General features: G+C 31.5%; 1 protein-coding gene across 6 annotated transcripts; it reads right to left on the reverse strand.

The window, feature by feature from the left end:
* Window positions 1–222: 222 nt before the first annotated feature.
* On the reverse strand, window positions 223–23958 carry LOC149736365 (1-phosphatidylinositol 4,5-bisphosphate phosphodiesterase beta-1-like). 6 transcript variants are annotated; one of them, XR_016384975.1, is made up of 34 exons: window positions 23743–23955; window positions 23407–23484; window positions 22927–22995; window positions 21917–21952; window positions 19987–20130; window positions 18693–18772; window positions 16523–16576; window positions 16388–16463; window positions 16029–16132; window positions 15360–15529; window positions 14749–14895; window positions 14151–14382; window positions 13616–13700; window positions 13027–13114; window positions 12724–12759; window positions 11975–12331; window positions 11569–11667; window positions 10503–10644; window positions 9909–10144; window positions 9451–9602; window positions 8468–8632; window positions 8046–8152; window positions 7654–7751; window positions 7220–7368; window positions 6350–6494; window positions 5437–5549; window positions 4790–4874; window positions 4371–4495; window positions 3981–4057; window positions 3415–3565; window positions 2969–3055; window positions 2473–2599; window positions 1318–1625; window positions 223–962 (listed from the first exon to the last, which is right to left on the reverse strand). XR_016384975.1 is itself a non-coding variant. In XM_089877418.1 (34 exons), exons 1-33 carry the CDS (start codon window positions 23851–23853, stop codon window positions 1321–1323), a joined length of 3960 nt encoding a protein of 1319 aa, XP_089733544.1. In that variant the 5' UTR covers window positions 23854–23952; the 3' UTR covers window positions 223–962; window positions 1318–1320. The 6 variants fall into 6 exon arrangements, 5 of the variants coding, with proteins under 5 accessions (XP_089733544.1, XP_089733542.1, XP_089733540.1 ...); XM_089877418.1 differs by having other exon boundaries at window positions 1318–1355; window positions 23743–23952; XM_089877416.1 differs by having other exon boundaries at window positions 223–1625; window positions 4371–4489; window positions 23743–23958.
* Between the last annotated feature and the right edge of the window lie 1592 nt (window positions 23959–25550).

Consider the following 25550-nt stretch of genomic DNA (forward strand, 5'->3'; position numbering starts at 1 on the left):
AACCCGTGTAATAACGATTGTTACTTTCCGGTCACGCAAGGATAAAGTAAGTTACATTCATTCAAGAATTCTTCACCAGCATCAAACGCTCGCCTTAATATCTCACACTTTCACAAGCAAGCGTGGACACTTAAGTCATCGAGTACGGTTTGAAATCGAACTCGTTCATTTGTATAAATTGGACAACCAAGTATAGTAGTAACTTTGTTAATTTGCACACAATGGTAGTTTCCAATTTATTTACATGCTTTGTTTTCTACTAAAACACGTTCCCTAATGCTATGAAAAAAACACGCAAGAATTATGCAAGCCTGTAAATAGGTATGTAAATTTAAAACATGATTGATGTACAGATAAAATAATAAGAGATATTAATACTGCTACAAAAAGCTAATTCCGTGTTTAAAATAAACTAGGAACAGCTGAGCAGACTGTTTGGGCTAAACAAAAACATGTAACCCAAAGGTTTGTACTATACATTAAAGAAATATATCAAGCACGTACAAGTTGAGTAAAAACATTATGGAACATAAATTACAATACAAACATTTGATGTGAGTATTTAGTTAATGGAATATAATTCTATTAGATTGTACTGCAAAACATATCAACCTTATAATTTACAAAACACGGTAAATTATTGCACACACTATTACAATGCAAGTTGCATAAACTGACGAAAATTGTGAAATGGAACAGTTGAAAGTGTACTTACACTAAATATAAACAGGATTGTAGAAAAATCTGGTTTTAAGTTGCACAATGCAAATACTTTTGAAAAATCAGAACTGTCCGAGTAAAATAACAAACTGAGATGTGACGTCGAGCTAAAGTTTCATGCACTGATTAATTTATCCACGTTTTGCCCACAAATCACTGGTCGAATGACTTAGACTTAGAGTACTGTATGGGTTTCGGTTTTTGCTTTTTAGTTGTCGGCTCTGACATCCTCCGGTCATCTTCTGTTGATCATGAATTTAAATAAAATAAAAGGCAAAATTACTTAATCAAAAAGTTGGTACTTACCACACACCCTGGCTTAATAATCAAGTGCAATCTCTGCATGCAGAACATCCAAATGTCATGCGATATATAAATAGAATAAAAACGTGCAAGAAAATAAAGCAAAACATGCAAAGTGTTGCAAGTAAACCAACCCAGCGACTACTGAGTTTCACCCACGTCACCCTATGTCAGTGATTAAATTATTATGCAGAAATAAAACGCTGAAGATAATTTAGTCAAGTTCGCAACAGCTTTTTTGAGTAAAGTTATCTGTTTTACATTGCGCAAGCCCTTTAAATGAAACCCACTTACGTTTCAATTAGCAACCTGTTCTAACAGCGCTGGTTTACCTGCCAAAGTAAATAGGAGTTAAATGGAAACAATGAGAACATAGGATGGGTGACAAATCAGTTTGGTTGTTGGAAAATTGAAAAAAACATGTGTTCAATACAAGTGCAACGTTGGTGTAAGTAACACAGCAGAAGAAACATGTGACACAAGATAAAGTTAGTGATGTCTTCAACTTTAAACACCAGTAATGAGAAGTTGACCACCAGACGCCCGTCTACTTGGATCGAATACCGGTGGAACGGTAAGCAGCTCTGTCCTGTTTTGGAGGGCTGGAACAATCAGACAATTAATAACCGCAACATTCCGTGACCCATGATCTTGTACTTGCTAAGGTGTTAGGTGATTGACAAAACAAACAAACTGGTGATTGACAAAACAACCTTGAAATGAAACTGGTTACACAGCACATAAAACAACACGTACATAACATTCATGCACATTTCGTGAGCAATCGTAAACAAATAAATTACAAATTCATCATCTTACCTTTGGGTATAAAATATTCTTTAAAACTGATTTTAAAATTTTCACTTGAAATTATAAGTCTGGCATATTGTGAGGGAATGGGTAATATTGGTAACGAAATATAAAACAACAGAACGCAGTGAATAAAAATGTAAAATAATACAAATTGGTACACCTCATTTTACACAATGAAAAATACAGGTTAAAAACTACGAACCAAGGAGTTACTTATACATGCAAAAACAATTTGGCCTTAAAAACTTGGCAAAAAAATTTCGTATGAAACTAATTTTTAATAAAAAGTAAATATACATTGCACAATCTAAAAAAACTTTTAAAAATATACATAATATTCTTCATTCTTAAATGCAGCATTACTCATAAGAGAATAGTAAAGGATGTTCATCAAAATAAATCGAAATTTCGTTAAACTAGGATGGCCATGCATAATTAAAATTTACATTCAAACTAAAATATTCCGTGTACTTTTGGCAGCCATACATTGGAACAAAATGGATTAGTGAAATGCATAATTTAATCGAGGTAACATTAGAAAGTGCCGCAATTAGTTATAACGAGAGTTTTCTGCTTCGTCAGCAAACTTATAAGCAAAGCAGAGAGGTAGTAGTTACAAGTAAGTATCATATTCACCGTCTGCCGTATCATTGTAGGCGCTCACTGCACCGTTCTTCTGGTTGAGTTCCAATTTGCGGATTTCGTAAACCCCCTCAACATTTCTCATGCTCTCCTGGTAATCCTGCTCAATTTTCTCCAGCATCTGGTGGTAATAATTATGTAGGTGGGTGGAAAATAACCAACTGTTTAAATGTTCTATATATATACACATAGCACCAAAACAACTAATATTTAAGTTTCAATTATCTTTTGCTCCCAAAGGTATTCATATTTTAATATAACTGACCCGTATAAAAAAGTCATATGTTGCAAAAAAAACAAAATTCGAAATTTGTATAATAATCGTTGGTTTCGACAGAAAGTTGCCTTACTTTGGTACAAACGAAGAAATTAAAATGGTTTCAAATAGTTTGCATCACAGTATTGGATAATTAGGTGGAGCAACATTATTGGTAATTGTGGGCATTGCATGCAGATTTACAAATTGTAAATATTAAAATCAAAGTTTTACCTTTTTTCTTTCATCTTCAACACTGGCTAAGATTTCTTCTTGTTGACAAAGAACCTCCTTTTCACGTTCTTCTTGTTTTAATAACAACTGACAATAAAACAAATTTAATAACAGATAATTTGGACATCACTTCCATTGTTTTCAGCATAAGATTTTTTTGCAGAAATCCAAACATTAAGCAAGGACTAATAAAAAAGTACAACAACTTTTAGGTATTTAAATATAACACTCAAAAGGTTTGTTACCACTTTAGCAGGCAACCCAAACAAATGTATTGAAGACATTTTGTGCCACTACCCAGAGGTTAAGAACCACAGTGAAATTGGACCAAAATCTAAGATATCGCTGTAGGACCTCACATATGCAATAAAAACGGAACAAAAACAAATTACTTTAAAAAAAACTTTAATCAAGACGAAAATGATCTTTATCTTTATTGAACTCACTGATCCACGGATGCGGACACACTCCTCGATATGACTAGAGTTGATCTCTCTCTTCTTCCTCTCAATTTCATCTTTACCAAGATTGACAGGGATGGCTCGGATGTTTTGCTCTTTCTCCGCATCTTTCTGCCTCTGAAGAGCTGCTTGCTCTCTACAAGGAACAACAAGTGCTATTTTACAATCAGTTCTCAAAAATACATTTTTCAAATGCATTGTAATATTTATCTATATAGTAGATTTTTTGGGGGAAGATGGGACACCATTTCTTTCTATTTTCTCGTCCCATTTGGTAGTAAACAAAGAAAATTCAAAGAATTATAAAACCGCATCGTCACGACTCCAATAGACCTTGTTATTTGTTTAAAAAACACGATCAAGATATTTGGATATTATGTGCCACAGTTGTTCCATCTTCCCCCACCCTACTATATTTTACTCTTTATAAGTAAAGATTACAAATACCTACAAGAGTAATGTAAAAAAAACGGAATTTTATTAAGAAAAATCAGTATCTGCATTCTAAACAATGTCACGTTAGTTTAAACAAATATTCCGGTTTATCTTACTTTGCAGATGTTTTAGTTAATCTTTCCATCTCTACTTTCTGGTGGTCACGAACAAAACTTTCCAATTTTCTAACAAACTGAAACAAAAATGACAACAATAGGTTTATTAAGATATAACTGTTGTTGTAAATATTTTGCAAATTTACAATCCACCTCCTGCTACCAGTTTATTATAGCTTTGTTCCTTTAGTATAAAATTATAATTTTAATGTACCAAAGTTTTGTCGATACAAAGCTTTGGTCATTTTGATACGGTTAAACTACACTTAAACAGAAACTAAATAACAACTGATGTATATTACAAATAAAACATCAAAACATTTGTACACAATATAGCCTTATAGCTAAAAAAAAAACAATATTTTAAAATGCAATCTATGTTTAAATTACATTATCTGTTTGTTCAATCTGGTAGGTTTTTTCTGCATCAAATTGTTCTTCAAGTAACTTAAACATTTCTTTCTTTTTTATTTCATCGGGCATTGCAGGGTTGACGTCAATTGTAACATCTGCAGCTATAATTATGTCAAATATTACATAGTTTCATAAAAGGTTGAAGAAACAATGTGGTTAGATTTAGATCTTTGCGACGCAACCAATACTTAGCAGGCTAAATGTTTGACAATGCTACCATTAAAAGAAAAATAAAAAAGGCCTCACCCATGTATAAAATAGAACATTAACTTTTGGTGTAATAAAACGTTTAAACCAAACAAGGAAAAATAAGTAGTATTGATAGATAACAACTTGTAGTTATAAAGTTTAAAAAATAATAATAAATTACAAAGTTTAGGGAAATGGGAACGAACCAGATAGTCGTCTTCTTGTAAAGAATAAGTTGAGTAAAGATGGGCTTCGTGCTGGAAAGAGCTGGCCGTGACATTTTGAAAATGTCTGGAATATTAAAAAGGTTATACTACGCACTTTGTATTTATACTTTTTGTATAGTAGGGTGGGGGAACATGCGACTATTTTTTATTATATTTACTCATCAGTCATCACATTTGGTAGTAAAAAACAAAGACATTTTTTAGAATTATAAAACTGTACCCCCACGACTCACATAGATCGTTGTTAATTGTTTAAAACATGATCAGGATATTTGAAATCTTAAGCAGTAAACTACAAAATGTCTAATTTTGTTAAACAAATAGTTTTACACAATGTTTCAAGAAGAATTATACTTTGGTAGAGTAAGATGAGAAACCTTTTTATAGATTTTCTCGTCTCGTTTGATAGTAAACAAAGAACATTCAAAGAATTATAAAACCGTGTCATCACGACTTTAATAGACTGTTGTTAATTATTTAAACTCTGATCAGGACATTTGGATATTGTGTGATAAACGTGTCCCATCTCCCCCCACCCTACTATACCAAAGTTCCCAGTGTTAATTTCATGTATTAAACCCAACCATGTTAGCAGCATAATTAAACAGTGTCTAAATCCAAGTTACCTTTTTATGTTTCTTTTTCAACTTATTTATTCCCTTCTCACTTTCTTTGATGATTTTCAAGTAACCTTCATTCAGACGCAAGTCATTCAAGTTTTGTGGCTCAAATACTTCCACTGTACAAGGAAGTAAGAAATATATAATTAATTTTGTTATTTACGTAGAAACATCACGTTTATTACTGTGAGAACTTGAATTAAACTTTATATTTGGTGTAGAGACAGTCTCTTTAAAGCTGAAAATTTCATTTTATTTTTTACGGATATTTTTTTTTTTAATTAATTTTGTAAAATAGTTTATAATATGAGTTGTACACAGCTGTGCACCATAACAAACTTAATGTTAAAATATATATTTAAAATTTAAACAATTACAATTTAGCAATGTATAATAAATACAAAATCAGTTCCTCTTAGACTACAATTGCCAAACATTGTTTACATTACAATATGCAATACTACTAATGACTATTAAGAGATAATAATACAAGCATGGATAATGAAGTGATTTTAATTAGCTTAAACCCCTGAAGGCCACATAAGATGTTTAGAAAAAATAGCTTTATTAAACAATGTAATCTAAAAGAAACTTTATTGATTTTTGTATAGTTTAATATAAAAGTAATTACCCAGTAATGAGTGTTAGAATACAGCTTTACTTAAATGGACATTACAATGGCAATTATAGGTTAAGTTTAAAAACCTAAAAAAAATAGTTTTTGTACACACTTATAACCTATATATAAACAAATAGGACGTATAAATATTTAAATGAGGTATATACTCACTTATCCCATTGTGCACATTTAATATACATTAACAGTGCAAAATAAAAATAAACAAATCTTATGGTGAATATAATTTACCCTATATGTGTATAAATACACCTGTATGCAAGTAAATATATATCTACTTACATAAAACTTCATTCTTCTCCTGTTTTGACTTGCTTGCCTTTACTGGTTTAGGTAAAGGAATCGAATCTCCATCCTTAGTAGTTGTTTCTACTGTTGGTTTTTTCTCTTTTTTATCTGAAGCTGGTTTGGGTTTTTCACTCTCATTCTATCAATGAACAAGGTATATATGTATCTATCAAGTGAATGAATGAATGAATGTAACTTACTTTATCCTCGCAGGGCCGGAAAGCAACAGTCATTATAACACGGGCTGGCACTTCGTGCCAGCTTTTGAGTAACCATGTATGTTACTTTGTGGGTAATTATTTATTTTTTTGGATTTTTATGTATGGCTGATAATTTGGACAACCCATTAGTGACCACTGGGTTGGAGCAATTGCCGTTAGGTGTCTTACCCAACGACACATACGCCCACAATGGTAGCAGCGTCAAGCCTTGAACCCATTACCTATGGGTTACAGGCAGGCGCGCTAACCACTATGCCACAGCGCAGGTATAGTATAATTTCTAATAGAAATTGTTCGACAAATTTACATGGCTGTTTTATATACTCCTTGAAAAAGCTATGCATATGATAGCTAATTTGTTTTTGGTAATTAGTTTGTATTAAACAACTGTTAAACGGCACAGTTTAAAGCTGTAAAACAAATGGTTGGAACGATTGTTAAACAAGAAGAATTATTCAAAAAAATCCAAATAAAATCATTTCCACATTAGGAAAAATCATTTCCACACAGTTTAAATAAAAAAAAACTTAAAATTAAAAATCTTTATTTCAGAGAATATTTAAACCCTAACAAAACTGCTAAACTTTCAAAATTAATTAAAAGAGCCTCAATCTTTTAAAATATGTTTTTTTGAAGAACTTACATCGGAATCTAAAGGTTTGTCTTCAACTTTCTCTTTCTCATCCTCCTCCAAGAGAAGTTGGAGAGCTTTCTGCCGATTCTTCATCTCTTGTTCCTCTCTATCTTTCTCTTTCATAAATGGGATCGGGTTTGCGAGTGCTTCCATAAATTCTGAGTAAAAATGATTTTTTTTTGTATTTTTCGTCTTATGTTGTGATTGTGAATAGTAGAGTGGGGAAAGATGGGACATCTTTTTTATCCATTTTCCCATCCCATTTGGTGGAAAACAAAGAACATTTAAAGAATTATAAAACCGTATCCTCACGACTCCCATAGTACGTTGTTTATTGTTTAAAATACAATCAGGATACTTGGATATTATGTGCTGAAGCTAATGGTTTCCCAATTTCCCCACCATACTATATAAATGTGCACGCAGTGTGTTAGAATACTCACTTAAATGCACTTCAGGGACAAAGTCAGCAACTTCAAGATGAACGAATAAAGATGGCATGGTTAGTGGTTGGTTGCCCTCATTACGAAGTGTGATGTATCTGTATATAATGTAGAACATTCAGTTTGCAGTATACATAAACACATTGATAAAATACCAGCAGATATTTACTTTTGTGGAGTAACCGCTACAAGGAACAGTATCTAAAATTCTACAGGGCCTTCACTGGTTTAACACTATCCAAAGCATTTTTTAACTATTGAAATAAAAAATCTCAACTTATAAAAATAAGCCTTAAAGGTAACACAAAACTTTTAATTACAGCATAGCTTTAAAAGGTGTTCAAAATATGTTACACCAATTTGAACTGCAAAAAGTGTTGCAAATATATTACCTGTAACCAGGTTTAAGTGCATCAACAGGCAGGAATCGTTGACCCAACATACTTCCATTAGTTTCCATTACTGCTATGCGTAGTATAGCAATACATGGAAGCACGATCTGTGCAAATATAAAACAACTTGTTTCGTCTTTTCATTGAAACAAAAAAAGTAGCAAAATGGAAAAATGACAGTATCGGTAAAATGATGGTCATTTTTAACATTTAAGTTAACAGTTTGAATAACAGGTAGAAACATTTTACATTTTGCACAATGGACCGACCCTGTCCTAAATCTTAGGTCCCATAGTGCTATGTTTTAAAGTTAAAACCTTACTTTTACAGAACACAATAACAGAACATTACTTTTACGATTGGAAAAGGGGTATTACAACATAAGGATTACTGACTATAACAAGTTATATGTAAGCTGTTACCTTGTTGAATGTAAACACCTCACTATTGTAATATGGGTTGAGGGAGTTGCCTTCGACAACTTTTGTCTTTAATCGTTTTCTTATTGTATCGGCAGGTAAGCCATACATGTCCACTTCTACGTAGGTGCTTACTTTTGAAGAGGAAAGAAACTGACCAGATATAATCTAAAAAATGAAATATTCAGGTAATTAACATCATTTGGAACAAACTAAACTAAATTTGGTTGTAATGTTTACTAATAATAAGGGTTGACCTACCCACCCTACCACCCCAGGTTTGTTGCCTATGGTAACAGGAACAAAGTAATAAAATAAAACAAACTGAATTTTTGAAATATGGTTTCATTCGTGTCACTATAAAACGTTCTACATAATGAAATGCTATATAAAGTCAAATAACATCAAAATCTACTGTTAAAAGGATTTATTTTAACAAGTTAGTAAAAAGTTACTAAAGGTCAATTAAGGTCACACCAAATAACAAGACCTTTCGATCCAACACATGTAACATTAGAATGACACTCTGGCACACAAACTCAGCTTTTATAAAGACACAAAATCACATAACATTGAACATAGAAATTGAGAAAAACATTAATAATAAAACAATTGTTTGGACAATAGAATTACTTTAAAGTTGACATAGAGACCATGATAAACATAAAAATCTTATTAAAGTAATGATCTGGTGCTACGAAAACGTAACCAACGAAAATCAAGTCCAACCACTAGTAGTAATTGAGAAATATATTTCACCTAAATGGCATCGTCAGTCTCTTATTTAAATAGGGTCTTATTCAATATACTACTAGTGGTTGGACTTGATTTTTGTTGGTTAGGTTTTCGTAGCGCCAGATCATTACTGTATTTTACTAAACAAGAATCGTTCAACTATATGTACATCAGATCAGGGTTAGATTCGCGGAATTTATTACAAGTCTTATTAAATTAAAAAATAAATATCTTATAAATATTAAAATTACTTGAATTTTTAGACTTGTAGCTACAACACCATCCAAGTTCTTGGAAAACGGGTCAAAAGTTTTGTCTTTATTTCTCATGGGGAGAGGTTTAAGAATATAACCAGATGAACCATTAAACTCAAATAAGCCCATGTTTAGTTGCATGGCAAGATCTGTGTGATAAATAATAACAAATATATTTTTATCTGATATCTGATACGGTATATGTAATATATAAAGTTGTTGCTTTTACTAAACCTGTAGTCACTATAGCCTACCACAAACGAATTAAAATACCAGCAAATTAACTAAGAGTATTTAAAAATAGAAGTATTTAAGTCTAAATCCTAGGTTCCCAACCCTTTACTACTTGCATGTCATTTTTTCGCACTAATAAAAAGCTACTCTAAATTGTCGAGAAATAAATTGATAATTGTTAAATAAAAATATACTAAAAATATTTCTACAGTAAAACATACCCAAAATTTGGAAGTTAAGTGCCACAAACTGACAACCAGCATTCCAGAATATCTGTGGCATATAGTTAGATGAATCTACACGAGCTCCCTTGGGGTAGATCCTGCTCATTTGCCGACGATTGTAACGCACAAATTCCATCGGGTAGAAGGTAAGAAGACGCAGAGCAGCAGACTCAGTGAATGAAGAAATTTCATAACATCGCTTTCTTCGTTCAGATAATTCAAATGATTTGAACCTGTGTGAAAATAGCAATGCATGATGAATGTTGTATAAATATGCATGTATAAAGTTTGGCACTGCTACACATTGGTTAGAAATCTTGTCTCTAGAACAGAGGTTCTGGGCTGGGGGCTTGACATTGCTACCATTTTGGATGTATGTGTCCTACGGCAAGACACTTAACGGCAATTGTATCAACTAACAAAAAAAACATTAATTACTACCTACAAAGTTACATATGTGGTAACTTGTAAATGAACATGAAGTGTATGAAACAGAACACCTGAGCTACAAGGACTGTCCTTGCCCTGCCACGGGGGATAAATAAAATATATTATTAAATGAGTTAATTTTAAAAGTCATTTAACATTCACCTAACAGGTTGAACATAGTTGACTAACGATGACATAGCTTCGTAAGCTTTTGATTCTTTCATTGCAGTTCCGCACTCCTTAGCATTCTCCTCATAATCAAGTGTCGTGATGCTGCCTTCATCCTCACTGTCCTCGTCTTCATCTGTGAAGAAGATTTATCATTTTAAGATCACGGGGTGTACTTTTGTTTGCAGCAAAAATAGTACATACTAGATAGTGAACATATTTATATGCAATAGTCTTAATCAAAGTATTGAATACTAAACCAAGTTAATGGTAACCACTTTTAGGACAATGGAATAAGTGATGTGTTATCATAACTTTATTTGTATAAGTAAAATAACATATACTGATAGAAAACAAGTCTTTGGCCTGAGAAATCGTAGTATTGTAAACTGTAAAGAAGTCAAATGTTGCTTAAATCAAGTTAATCTTTAAAGACTTAATACCTTAACTCTAATAATGACAGAAAGTTGGTTCTGTTAAGCTTACAAAAGTAATGGAAGATTATAAATATATAATGGTTCTGTTTTCATAGGAAAAAGATATAATACACTATTAATCTTGAAAGTACTAAATTAGCAAAGAATGGGAAAAAGTAAAAAAATGATAAAAATTTTGTGTGCAATTTAGTAAATTTAATGCATTGCTGAAAAGTATACGGCCACTGTGGTTTAGCGCTGAACAAACATAAACAGTGATTGTGAATTTTTTATTCTTTATGGATAAGGTCCTTGTCAAGGACCTGGGATTTAGGCCATATTTGCCCCATTACCCCACCCGGAAAGCCCATTTAGGTTCTTTGTGCGACCGTTGCCGTGACACCACAACCAGTGACTGTTTTATTGATACAGATAAAAGTCAAGTCAGGCTAGTATTACATTGTAAATTGGTATAAGTTTTGACGACCTAATAAATAGTCATAAAATATAAAGATAAAAGTTTCAACCAAAGAATAATAAAATTACCTTTCTAAAATACAATGATTTTAAAAATTTTAACTTAGCTATCATCAAATTTATCAACAGTAATAAAATTAAACAATAAAGTTGGTAACCAAGAATACCTTTAGTTTCTTTAGCATTGTTAGTTTTTTCAGTCTTTTCACCTCCCTCCCCACTTTCTTCACTGTTATCTTGCTCGCTGCTTTTTGATTCTTCGCCACCTTTGTATAATGTAAAAATTAAGAGTTTGTAGAAATAAAATTTATACAAATATTTTATATTTTTAGAATAAAATGTGTTTTTTTATAATGAGTTTTAGAAAAATATTTGACATTACCTAATGCATTTTATAATATATATGCTTCGTTGCATTCGTAAATACAACTTTAGTTACAAACTTTGTTAAAGAACTCCAATTTTGATGGAACATTGCAAGTTCCTTAAACCTTTTTAAATGCTTCGATAAAAAAAAGTGGGGAACCATACAACTAAAGTTAGAAGTCGTTTTTTTTTAATAAATTGATTTACCCGAATTCGTTTTATCAGAATTTTCATTGCTGTCGGATTTTTCTTGTGAAGCATCAGTTGATCCAATTGAAGATGAAGAGGACTTTTTTGAGTCCTCTCCTTGAATGACCTCGGATTCATTAACTTTCTCTTCCTCTTCTTCAGTCTCTGCCACCTCATCCACAGTTGCGGAAACACGGGATGCAACTGCTTGCTTCCGATTCGCTGATTCTGTTCGTGAACTCGGCCGTGAGGACTTCTCTGTACTCAGGGAGCTTGAAGAACTTTCTCTGTTGTGTAAACTACGTCGAGATGCTTTGGAGAACTCAGCCCCAGGAGATTGTGGAGATTCGGAAACGATTGATGGTCGTTTTTTATCTGTGGTGTGAATTCATGTTAGGAGATTACATACAGTAAGGAAATTTGTTTTGTAGTGATGAATGTCTGCAATATGGTAAAAGTATGCACAAGACACAAGTGAGTAACAAGCAAAACAGGGTTAGAGTCGTGGTTTTAACACAATATTTTGGATACATGTTTATATAATTAAATATGTAGTACATTATCTATATAGAATAGAAAAATATTCAATGTAATAAAGTATAAATGATAATAACTCGTTTTAATAGGAAACAGTATCATAGATACAGCTCATTACGAAATATCTGTACACCAACACCATTTATGAAAAAAATAATGTATATGTGGTAACATTAATTTACTGTAGCAAAAACAAATTAAAATTACCAACTTAATATTAATGTTCTAACCTTTAGTGCTTTCCTCATTTGGTGACTTTGGATTAGCTAAAATATAAAAAAAATTAGGAAATTATTTCAAAATATACAGTAGGGTGGGGGAAGATGGGACACCTGTTAATTCTATTTTCTCGTCCAATTTGGTAGTAAACAAAGAACTTTCAAAGAATTATAAAACCGTATCCTCACAACTCCCATAGACCGTTGTTAGTTGTTTAATACATGATCAGGATATGTTGATATTCTGTGCTAAAGGTGTCCCATCTTCCCCCACCCTACTATACATATACATATATATATATATAATTATCTTACTTTCAGCAGCTGGTCGTTGTTTCTTGTTTTTCACAATAATTTTGTATTTTAGGTCACAAGGTGGAGGTAGACTTGAGTCCGCAACAATCTGGAAAAATAATATTTAAGTTTTATTACGAACAGTTCGGTATAGGAATTCAGAAATGCATGTTGCATAGGAATTTTAAATGTGTTGTAAGTTGCATTCCTAGTCTGCAAAGATGGGAAACCTCTTTGGCAAACGCAGTCAACTTTTACTCTACTCCTTTGTTTAATTAACTACCAGTTGAGTGACACTCTAGTCATCCTTAAGTGTACTCCTATATATACTGGTTCACTGGTGTGCAATTAAACAGGCACAGATTTGCAGCAAAACTTCCACACAAAGTTTTCAGAATGTGCTGTGTTAATTGAAAACATTAATTTTGATGTGTTTAGTATTTTTTGCTACATAAATCTTTAACACTATAATTCCTATGTACAGTTTCAATAAAACACCAGGTAACTAACATTACAAACACTCTTAAAAGATCATAAGTTGCCTCGCTAAAACCTTATGGGATTTAATTAAAAAACAGATCTAAACTTTTTAATCAAATGAAAAACTTACAGGATACTTGCTAAGCGGGTCAATCAGTAATTTATCCCCAAATATATCGCGACAATATTGTGCCATCTTTGCTTGCTGTTGTGGACTGGATAACAAACAGTAATTATGCAACCATGTTGATATTGTATGTAAAAATACAGTGGTAGCCTGTAGCGTATTACAGAGTAAAATTGGCATGATAAAATAAAGGTGATTTTGGGACAGTGCAATAAAACAAATTAAAAAATAAGTGAAAGTTTTAAACATTATAAATAGGTAAAAATATCCATGAAAGTTATGCTTATTACATGAGCAACAAATAAGAAGCTCAGCATTAAACAGTTTTAACATTTTGTTGTTTGTTTTAAATAGTACAAAGGACAGAATTATAAAAAAAAACATATTAGCTCAAGTCAAGAGTTTCAAAAATTAAAATATAACAGCTATAACACAAAGTTACCAATCTTAATACTTTATATACAACACATCATTTTATTATATTATTAATATCTATAACCACATATCATTATTAATTTCAGTAAGCAACATTACATACTTGTCAACATGATTCTCAAATGATAGAACCACAGGGTAAGGTGAAGTTTTGAACGCACTTTCATTGATTGCTTCAATTACTTCACGGAAGAGGACGTGAGTACAAAGAGTAAATCCATGGTTGATCACGGGCTCCTCGTCCCCCTCCCAACAATCCAACTCCACACAGCGACATCCAGTGAGCAAAACTTGCCGATATATTTCGGCTGATGATTTGCTTCTTAATTGAGTACCTGGGTGTTGGATGATGCAAATGTGTTATATGCAGAATGTTATGGGCTTCCAGTGTCTTTTTTTATGGGTGCATGAGGTCTCAACCAAAAAACAGGGGTGACATGTTCTTTAACACCTCAGTTACGCACCTAAATCAGGATTTTAATTGAGTGTTAGGTGCATATGCCACATTTGGCAACAAGGTATATGAAGAAAATTATTGTTTTTTACCGAAAATAATAATAAAAGCTGAAAATATTTTAAAATGAACAAAGTGTTGTAAAGCCTACAAGTAATATTTATAAATATTCTGTATTATTTGGTATTGTAAACATACTAACATCTATCAAATATGAAATTCACAAAGTTTAAATACAATTCCCTACCGGTTAGATATGTATTATGAGAAGAATTGATGAAGTAATGAGACAGAGGTGCATTCATTGCTTGATGTTCAGCAAATTTATCCAAACCAACAATAAGGTTGTCATCGGATTGAAGATAAGCGTCCAGACCTTCCAATGTTAACTGACCTGGAAAATATACTACAATAGCAACCATGTTTTTCGGGGTTTTGGTAATTTTTGGTAAAATATATATTTTTTCTGGTCCAGTCTATGCATTCAGTGTTGATTCATTTTAAAAATACACATTTATGCATAAATATTGTGTCATAGATATAAAAAAGCCACATTTACACAAAAAACTTGTACCATTTAAAAAAATTTTGGAGGCCAAAATAAAATCGACATAAAGCCATTTAAAAGTAAAGGTTACGTGACTAAACTTTTAGTTAAAAAGCCATTTCATGAAAATGCTATAAAAACATTTCATGAACCACTATAAGCAAACGCAACAAACTATCACAACAATATGAAGACCATTTTAAAGCCAGATAAAATGTAGGCATTACCTTTTCTATTTAGAATAGAACATACATTACCTTTGCTAGCAAAAATGCATTACATTTGGTAGAATAGAATGGAATAGGTATTACCTTTGGTAGCAAACATTTCATTTGGTTCAAAGTTAGTGATTGCATCCTGTGCTTGGTCATCCGTATGAAACGGGTAAAGCAAATCATTTAACTTTGGATCCCTCTGTTCATTGTTAATGAAGTCCTTAAACTTTTGGTGCGATACATACATTCTTCTTGCACCTGTACCTCTGTGTGTTGGGGTATGGTTAGTTTTGTCCATGCTTGTAATTAATAACTATATTTATTGTAGATATAGTAAGGTGGGGGAAGATGGGACACCCTTTTATTCTATTTTCTCATCCAATTTGGTAGTAAACAAAGAACATTCAAGAAATAAGAAGGGATTTGAGAAAGTTTCTCAAATTATTGGAATAAACAATGAATAACTCACTATAAATAAACATGCTACGCTAAAGAAAAGAGTGAACAGATGTGACTCATTATTGACCTTTATTTTACAGCAAACATGAAGGACTGCTTCATATTAATTAAAACAACTTAACAGTAACAGTGGAATCAACAACAAAGTCTCTATAAACATCTAACGTACAATTTACTTTTTAATGTTCACAAATTTGTAAAGTTTTTATTATGTTGAATCAGCAAGTTATAACATAATACACACTTTCTTTTCCACGGCTACCCCATTAGTTGCCCTTAAATTAAACATTAAACGTAAAAACTTACAATTTTGAAAACACCGAGTCCAACTCTGGCCGAAGACAACATAACTGGAGCAACTTTTTAAATCCAGATAAATGAAAGTCGTCTGGTTTAATTGAAACATCAGTCTGTAAATTAAATAAGATTATTTAACCACTCATTGTCATAATATCTATATTAGCATCTCAGCAAGTGCTGTGTAAATGATAAATTAACTTTTATATTTATTTTTTTATATTTGGTATGACGTAAACAGTGTTACAGAAACCAAGTTGATAAAAATATACAAAAATTTAAGGTTGAAAAAACAATTTGCTGAGAGTCTCCTATTTCAGATCAAATATTACAAAATATGTATGATTTTTGATACAACTTATCCATACCCTGCCAGGTACAAGTCCCACTGATGCCAATGCATGGTTCACTCTCTTTATTTTACCACCAAGTACTTTTATCAATCTGTAAATGCAAATGAGTGTTAAAATTTTCCGTTTAAAGAAATTACGCAATAACCTTACTTTTTCACAGGAATTTCCCCAAACTGATTTGTTTCTAGTTTTAACCGGGTGTATCTGTTAAAAAAGGTTGTTAAATAGACGGTAAACAAGAAACAAATGTTATTTTAACAACCGATATTGATTAAGTAAGCCAGCATTCTTTCTTAAAAAATACCAATAGTTAATATTTGCTTTGTATGGAGAAACAAGCAATATATTTAAGGGTCAGTGCTGATGCTTTTGTCCTTAAATGACGTATAGTTTCATGTTGGTCAAGAAGATAATGTTTGTATGTTGATAAATTATCATAGTGTGTATGTATGTATGTTTTTACATTGATCGATAAAAAATGTAGTTAAACCAAGGTTTGCTGAAGCAAAATTACATAATAGGTATATTTGTATTATATGTTTGTACAATTTAAAAAGTGTTTGTAATAGTATATCTTCACATTATGCTTAGAATTGCATGCTCAATGTAAATGTATTAAGTATAAAAAACGTAATAATACTAAAACTTGTAAACTGGTTAAAAATGTTAAAATATAAATAATGTTAGCATAAGAATACTAAATTCAATGATTCCTCAGATAAGTACACTCAAAATACAGTAATGGGTTTAAATAGTAAAGTTTATGGATCGTTTAACTTATTGACTTAGTTAAAGAGGTTTGTAATACCAAGAATGTATGTTTGCTTGCTTGTAAAAGTTTTACGACTTTTAACCATAAAATAATTAAAAAGGTTTTCTAACCATAAATTAATTTTAAAAAATATTGATTTACTGATATTGAATTACAAGTCAACAGATTTAAGAGATTGCTTCAAATTTCAATTATGTATTAATTTAAACATTACAGATGTCTTTAGATCCACTGAACATGATAATATATTAAACAGCAACGCGAGCACATACAGTTAGCCTGCACAGTTTTATATATTAACATATGTATGTACACTGCAGTATATATATATAGCATCACGCACTGTACTTTTTAATTGAAATAAAAAGGATGTATGACATGGGTCACACATCTCGTACCATTAACAACCACCATTTGTGTTAAGAATACATGGGTACGTTACCGTTATTGTATGGTTAATATTATTCTGGTTAATAGTAAATGAGCAGGTTTTAAATTAAACGTAAAAATTTAGTGAAACATGACGATGCAAAATTTGTGCAAACCAACGTGGCTACGTGTTATTCTGTCTGAACTTATCTAACCCAGGAAAACATCTTCTGCACTTTTAAGCATACGGTTTGCATATATGGTATATATATTACATATATATAGAAACTTTACACCTTACCGGTCCTGTCAACCAATCAACTTATAGTTTGCAATATAGATGTATTTAATAATTCATTAAATGTCAAACCCCTGGTTTGTTTTGTCTAGTTAACTCAAAGAGAGTAATTAATATAAATAATTGTGTGTCAAAAAATGAAAGGTTTAATGCAAATAAGGAATGTAATTATTTTGCCGTTTTAAAAGAAAATGCTTTATGTGCCAGTATTGTCTGTTATACGATTCAAACAATGCTTGTGTTTCGGAAACCACAGTAATAGAGGTGGAAACATGAAAATTTAATCAGCGAAAAGCATTTTGATCATGTTTGTATATGCAATGTGCTAATGTTAGAGAATTCTAAGAATAGCAATATTCAATAACTACCAGCAGCAATGATTCATACACCTCTGAAACAGGCCAATGTAAACAAAAGCAGACGCTGGTTCATTGTGAATAGCAACTACTCACAACGATCAACAAGTAATAAAGAAAGATTTACATTTCAAACGATTCACACAAACCAATAGTAGTAGGACAGTCAACTAAATACTTCATTTTAACATTTGTTTTTTTAATATAAATATATATTTTTTACACCTTTGGTTACATTAAGGTTTGTATGTAACTCAATATACACTTTAAAGCTAGTATCCCAAGAGGTGATTACAGATAGTCGATTTTAATTGGTTTTAGTAAAAGTACAATGATTGCTTAATGAAAAAACGTAATACAGTGACAGCACTTTGAAAGCTTTTAAATGCACATTTATTAAACACATTAAGGGGGTTAAAGATAATAAGTAGTTAATTATTGCCTGAATGCTTAGTTTAAATACAAGTACGAACAGATAAGAAACCTTACACTACATGTGTAGTTAATATTAGTGGTGTTACTTACGCTTTCTCTATAGATGTTTGCACTGATATATGTCGTGTACATGGATGATAAGCAAGCTCCAAAAGAAAATCGGCCCATTCCTAAAACGACCAAAATAAATCTTGTTTTCATTGGAAATATTCAATAGGACATTGCAGTAAAATACATTTTTTTGTAGGCCATCACATTTAAAGACCCACTAACAGCTTGCATTATTTATTTCAGAAATATCTCAAAACTAGCAATACTGTAATCTAATGTAGGTTAGGTGGGTGGTTAGATTTTGGCTGCACCAGGTGACTCACTGTATACGGACGAAGGGGGGCTGAACAACCATATTACTTTGACATCATTTATTAAATCAAAAACAATCTTTTAAATGTAAAGAATACACAATGCTTCTCACTTGATTAGTAAACAATGGAAATGTAAAGAACAGAAGGGACAAACCATATTATTGAAAAACCATATTATTGAAATATTATATGCATACACCCAACTTTGAGTCTCAAGCAATAACAGTGTTTGAAAACATAATATAATAATTGTGTGTTCAACCACAGCCTCAGTTAGGCATTGTGGATTGCATAATAGATCAATTGAAAAATTGGACATGTATTTCCTACCACAAGCTGTTCAGAGTAGGAATGGTAACCGCTATTTTTAGATAAGCAATGCTTCATACGTGAACATTGAACAATATACTTTAGTATGAAAATTATATCAATTGCTTTCACATCTAAGAAACACAACATAGGTAAAACATGACAAAAATTGAGTTAACTTGAGTATTAACAATACACAAAAAAACACTGTGCAAACAACTATATTTTAATAAACATTACAAATAGCAACCTGACAGAAAACATGAGATTTGCATGACAGGGTTATGAGTTATTATGGATTTCATTGCCAAGACTTATTACATGCCAAATTATGTATGGCGGTAATGACATACAAACTACTATTAATCTTCTGTCAAAACTGTATGTTTGCTTACTTGTAAAGAATGTATGTTTGCTTACTTGTAAATGTTTTACGACTTTTAACCATAAAATAATTAAAACAGTTTTTTAACCATAAATTAATTTTAAAAATATTGATTTACTGATATTGAATTACAAGTCAACAGATTTAAGAGATTGCTTTAATTATGTATTAATTTAAACATTACAGATGTCTTTAGATCCACTGAACATGATAATATATGAAACAGTCAAGCCAGCAGATACACAAGCCTATTTAGGTATCTAAACACCACTGCAAACACGCCACCAATGTATACATAAATAGGAAAACAGGTGATATTACGAACCTTGACACATTGTTGGGGATCTAGTTCAACACAGATGAAGTTTAGAAAGGAAAGCTCAACCAGCTTGACACCGTACACGATCGTGAGACATTTCTCAACCACCGGAACTGATGAGTTGCATACCATCTTAATGAGTTGTGGATCCTAAGGTGAAAAGGAAATATACCAACATGTGTTAATGAAAATAAATGTCATGCGTAATAGGCTGGGGTAGGATGGTACATGTTTAGATGTTTTCATTCTATTATACATCTTTGGGACTCATTGGAAGAGCATTGTTAATTATTAGTTGTAGAATTAAGTAATATGAGATATTATGTGCTAAACTAAAGGTATCCATCTTACCCCATAGGCCCATAGTACCATATAATTTAAGCTTTTTCATGATCAAGGGTTAAACTAGATTGTTACAAAACTCGATAAATAATTTCTAACAAAAAAAATAATTTTTGGCTAGCTGTAAATACAAAAAAAATGAAAAAAAACTGTTTATAATTGCTTCTCTGTAAGAATATTCACTTTTAATTTTATGAAATATATTTAGGCCCACTATTTATATATTTATTGTTGCAGGTGCTTTCAAATTAAATAATGTTGGCCGGTAGTAATTTAAAGATTTAACCGTTAATCTTATACACTATAACGCTTTACTTTATACAAAATAATGCATTTGAAAAATTCAGTCTATTGTGAAAAATAAAAAATTCAAAATGTTTTCGGTACTATTGCAAGTTGCAACCCTCAATCATAAAATGCTTTTTAAATTATAAAGCCTAAGTTTTATTTACAAATAATGTAATGAAGCAGTTTAATGGTGCAAAACAACAACCAGGATAATGTGTAGCATGATATGTATAATGAATGCATAACCACAGCCACCCTATCACCCATGCATGTATGATAAAAACAAACCATCTAAAGTTTTTGGGCAAAAGATATCCCAGCGGTTTGATAAAAGTGGTCACCGAATTTGCAAACGTAAACGCAACTACAAAAAATGTGTGAGCAGTAACAGTAAACACGTCTTATAAATTTTACGTACATAAAAAATGCAAATATTGGAACTAAAGTATAGTTCTGAGAATATTTTATTATTTACTGCAAATAAAGCGAATTTCTTCAGGTGCTTCGTCATCCATGTTTAATTATAAACTCTTATGCTTGGCCAACAATGCATATGACTATGACTTATCATATTTTCAATAATTAATGTATTTCTGCCAAACATATCTGCGTTTCAGGTGATACGGGCTTATGAATTTTAGAGGATTAGTCGTTTACAAAGGCATTGTAGGATTATTGCATAAGAATAAGCATTGGCTTCTGCAAACCAAAATACATGGACTATATCATAAGCTTCATGATAATCAAACACAAACTAAGTAAAACATTTTTTCGGTGGTAATGTTTCACATATTTTAAAAACTAAACATTTGCATAGGACTAGGAGTTTAAGTGGTAAATATGTGTCACAAAGTCCTTTTTATTTTGGCCTACCTTACCCTACTACTATACAATACGTTTTAGTAAAAAATGTGCGATTTAAATATAAAAAGACAAAACATATGCTAAAGATATGACTTCCAGATGGAAAATAATATCTCAAATTCAATATTTAAACTCTAATTACAGCCTACCAGTATTTATCAGTATCTAGTAAAAAAAAGTGATTAGTTATGCTTTCAAACGCACAACAGATTGATAAAACATTGTAAAGCATTGTTAAACATGTTAACACATAAAGCACCGCATTTAACAAGGTATAAGATACATAAATAAATGAACATCATCGTGACCATGTGCGCGCAATAATATTATTAGTCATGCAAAAATAAAAGATGCCAATCACCACAAAGCAATGTAAATCATTGAATGCTCCATAAACATAGCAGCAATGATGTATGAGCACAACACAATCACAATTTCTCACCCCACTATTTTGAGCCGATCTTTCAAGCTTTTCTTGCTGGAGTTTAGAAATTGAAAATAAATAGAATTTAAAACCAACCACATTAATTGTGGTACAGGTTGCATCAAAACAAATTATTTGGATCAAGGAGTGTTGATATATATATATAGATCTAATATTTTTAACACGCTGCATCTTGCATGTGTCTACAAATGTTATGATTCATTATGGAAAAACCCAATCAATTTATAATTGTCATTTTGATTATTAAAATAGTAAATAAAACATATAATATAATATTATATAAAATAACAAGTAGTCTATACATATACATAAATTACACAACTAACAGAAATCAAATATATAAAAGTATTTTTCAACTGTTTGACTATTGACAGAAACAAAAAATTGTTAGATTTGACTAAAACAAAATGCTGTAACATTCACGGATCACTGATCAGTGTTAATTATTTTCATCTTCATTAAAAGTCATGCTAAACCAAGCATATAATTTGATTCAAACACAAGTTTGTTATATGAGCCCGTCTGTGGAAGCTTAAACATAAATTGGAGATGAAAGTTTTGAAAAAACTTTTGCATATTATTTATATTATATGAAGAACCTGACAACAGTAGTTTGTAACACACTGTAGTATTGTATAAATCTATTAATAAACATACGAGGTAAATTGGTGTACTTTATGCTGCTGGTTTTCTGAGCAAAAACAAAGGAAGAGTTCTATGTAAAAGCATCGTCAGTTCCTGATGTCTACTTAGCTATATTATGAGTCACACAGTATTAACTTAGACTGATTGTTAATGGGGCTCATTATCTTGCATTATATGCCTATAATTGTAAATATTACCATGTTAAAATGCCAAGAACATTATATTCTCAGGGTTATTTTAATATCTCTTATGTTCCACATTTTACTGTCAAAATATCGAATCGTGCATGGAGAATAAAAAGCTTATGATTTTTGTACACATTTGCTGCACTATAAAAATACAAAGTAGAAATTTAAACTCACCTTTGGTTCCTTTGCATACTTCCCAACCCTAGTATCCCTTATGCTTGAAATTTCTAAACATTCGGTATCCTGAAATAAACCAAGTTTGTTTATAAAAAAATTAAATATAAGATTATAAAAAATTAGCTATATTATAAGACATAGGATAGGTATATACTTGATTTACCACATGCATTTTAAATGCAACGACAATCCAAAAGCTATTACACCTTTATTTTTACTAAACATTGTGTTAATTTTTTAAGACAAAACAAATGTTTTAACCAAATATATGATCAAAAATGCTGTGTGCAAAAACTAAATTATCCGATCTGGTGTAAAGTAAATGAGTTTACTGCAACAATTGAATAGCACTCAGGCACACTTTAACGTAATACACCTATAACCATATTTAGTATATAAAATACTATAAATTCAGTGATTTTCTTAATTTTTTTTTATTTTTGGTGTGTAAAATTAAAAGTGGGCAAAAAGACTTACCCTTCCAGGTTCTTGCCAGTATATGATGTGACCTTTCGGATCAATTTTTAACGTAACCTGCACAGCAATGATGGAATCCTGCAACAGAATAGATTTCACTATTGAGGCAACAGTAAGAAAAGTAAATAATAAATATAAGTTAGAATAGCCTATATATATATATTTCTTAAGGTGGTCAAGTTAATGACCAAAAAAAATGTTTCTACCAATTTGCAAAATTGTGCAACTTTTTGCAGAAAACTTAAAGTTACACATAGGATAAATGGCTTAAAATACCAAATGCAAGTTTAATAATACTGATACAAAAACACAAAATACTGCAGTAGGTAAACTTACATCATTGTCTGACTTGGGCCATTTAATAAATTTGCTTCCATTGATTAATCTTTCTGGAATACTTGGCTTTTCGACAATAACTCTGTGTACAGCAGATTCAGCTCCAGCCATGTTTATTTACAACATTATCTATCCTTTATGGTAAAACATATTGTAAAATAATATGTAAGCTTCAATTAAACGCAGACAGGGGATAAAAAACAAAAGAATTATGTTAAAATGAGGCAGTTAAATAAAATATACAACTAAAGCTTTCAGACGGGCTTCTCAACCTCAATACCTGGAGTAAAATAAGTAAACAGACTTACTTTGAGCGTATTTGCACAACATTTGACTTGCCTTGTTCTCGCCTTCTGTTTACAAAACGATTCTACTCTTTGGTGCACCCTTACGGATCAAAAATGCAAATATGTTTTTAGAAAAAGAGAGCAAATGGTTATCTGCAAAGAATATTATACTGCACGATTGGCGAAAAAGAACAAAACAATAAAAATAAATAATCATTTTGGACAAATCGGGTGCAACCTATAGAAGGTAATAACAATAGTAAAATCATTTCAATTAAACAACATTAAAATTCTAAACAGAAGAAAACTGGCGTAAAGACACAACCCGTAGAATAAGGAAGTCGGCCTTAAAGTAGATTGGTCCAAAGATTAAAGCATGTTAAAAAAAAATCCTACTCAAGTTAACAAAGAACAAACTATTTAAAGGGTACACTTATGTAAAATTTAAAACATTGCATTGCATTAGTATACACATATTCGTTTCGTCACATAATCGTACACAGCAAAATGTGTTGCCTTGCCGTAAATAGTTCAGCACCATTACTAATAAAGCAATTATTTACCACGGTGTGTCTGAAAAACGGCAGCGGTTGTTAAAACACGTGTTCTGTTTTATATAGTAGGGTCGGGAAAGATGGAACACCTTTACATTCTATTATCTCGTCCCATTTTGTAGAGGGTAAAGAACTTTTTAAAACCGTATCTCCACGACTGCCATTGTAAAGAAAGAAATTTTTAACACCGTATCCTAACGGCTCTCATGTAGCGTTGTTAATTGTTTGAACACGATTAGGATATTTTTATACTATGTACTAAAGATGTCCCCTCTTCTCCCATCCTATACTATACACCTCGTGGCTGTTTAACTTTTCATTTATTCATTTAACTTGTAACTCTGTGGGTAATTTTTTCATTTCTTTATCAATACGCCGGTTTAAAAGCTGAGTTGATAGTAATTCCTATAGAGCGTACAACATACGCGGGACTCACAACATATATGTCATCGTTTTATTTGGGTAAAGCCAAGACGATAAGCCATTTTTTACGTCCTGTACGGTGGTCACGCTTTATCCGATTGGTTAAGGCAAATTAAATCATAGGAAGTCTATGTTTTATCTATTTTATATAAATTCACAAAGAAAAAGCAATCATTGTAACAAATCCGAAACAATTAAATTTTCTTTTATAGTTTGAAAACTATACAAACGGTCAAAGTACAAAGTCGCACAGTTGTACGAGCGAATGTTTTAGTATGCCTGGAATTCCCATTTTTTATAGCATGGTGGGAGAAGACTCGGCGTAAGACGTGCCTCTTTTAAAAATCTTCTTTTTCCGGTACCCATTCATCGATGTTACAATATTGAAAAACTGTTTTGGATAAAGTGAATGAATAAATGAATGTAACTTACTTTATCCTCGCGTGGCCGGAAAACGACAGTCGTTATAACACGGGTTTAACGGAAAACGACAGTCGTTATAACACGGGTTTAACACCTCGTGCCAACTTACGAGCTACCATGT

Source organism: Ciona robusta, chromosome 4, assembly GCF_009617815.1.
Source record: "Ciona robusta chromosome 4, ASM961781v2".
Taxonomy (NCBI): domain Eukaryota; kingdom Metazoa; phylum Chordata; class Ascidiacea; order Phlebobranchia; family Cionidae; genus Ciona; species Ciona robusta.

Coding starts and splice junctions, on each gene's coding strand:
- LOC149736365 (XM_089877414.1), bottom strand. CDS start 23,853: ATGGCTGGAGCTGAATCTGCTGTACACAGAGTTATTGTCGAAAAGCCA. Junction 15,530..16,028: donor GACTCGGTGTTTTCAAAATT/GTAAGTTTTTAC, acceptor CCCAACACACAG/AGGTACAGGTGCAAGAAGAA. Junction 3,566..3,980: donor TTAACTAAAACATCTGCAAA/GTAAGATAAACC, acceptor TGTTCCTTGTAG/AGAGCAAGCAGCTCTTCAGA.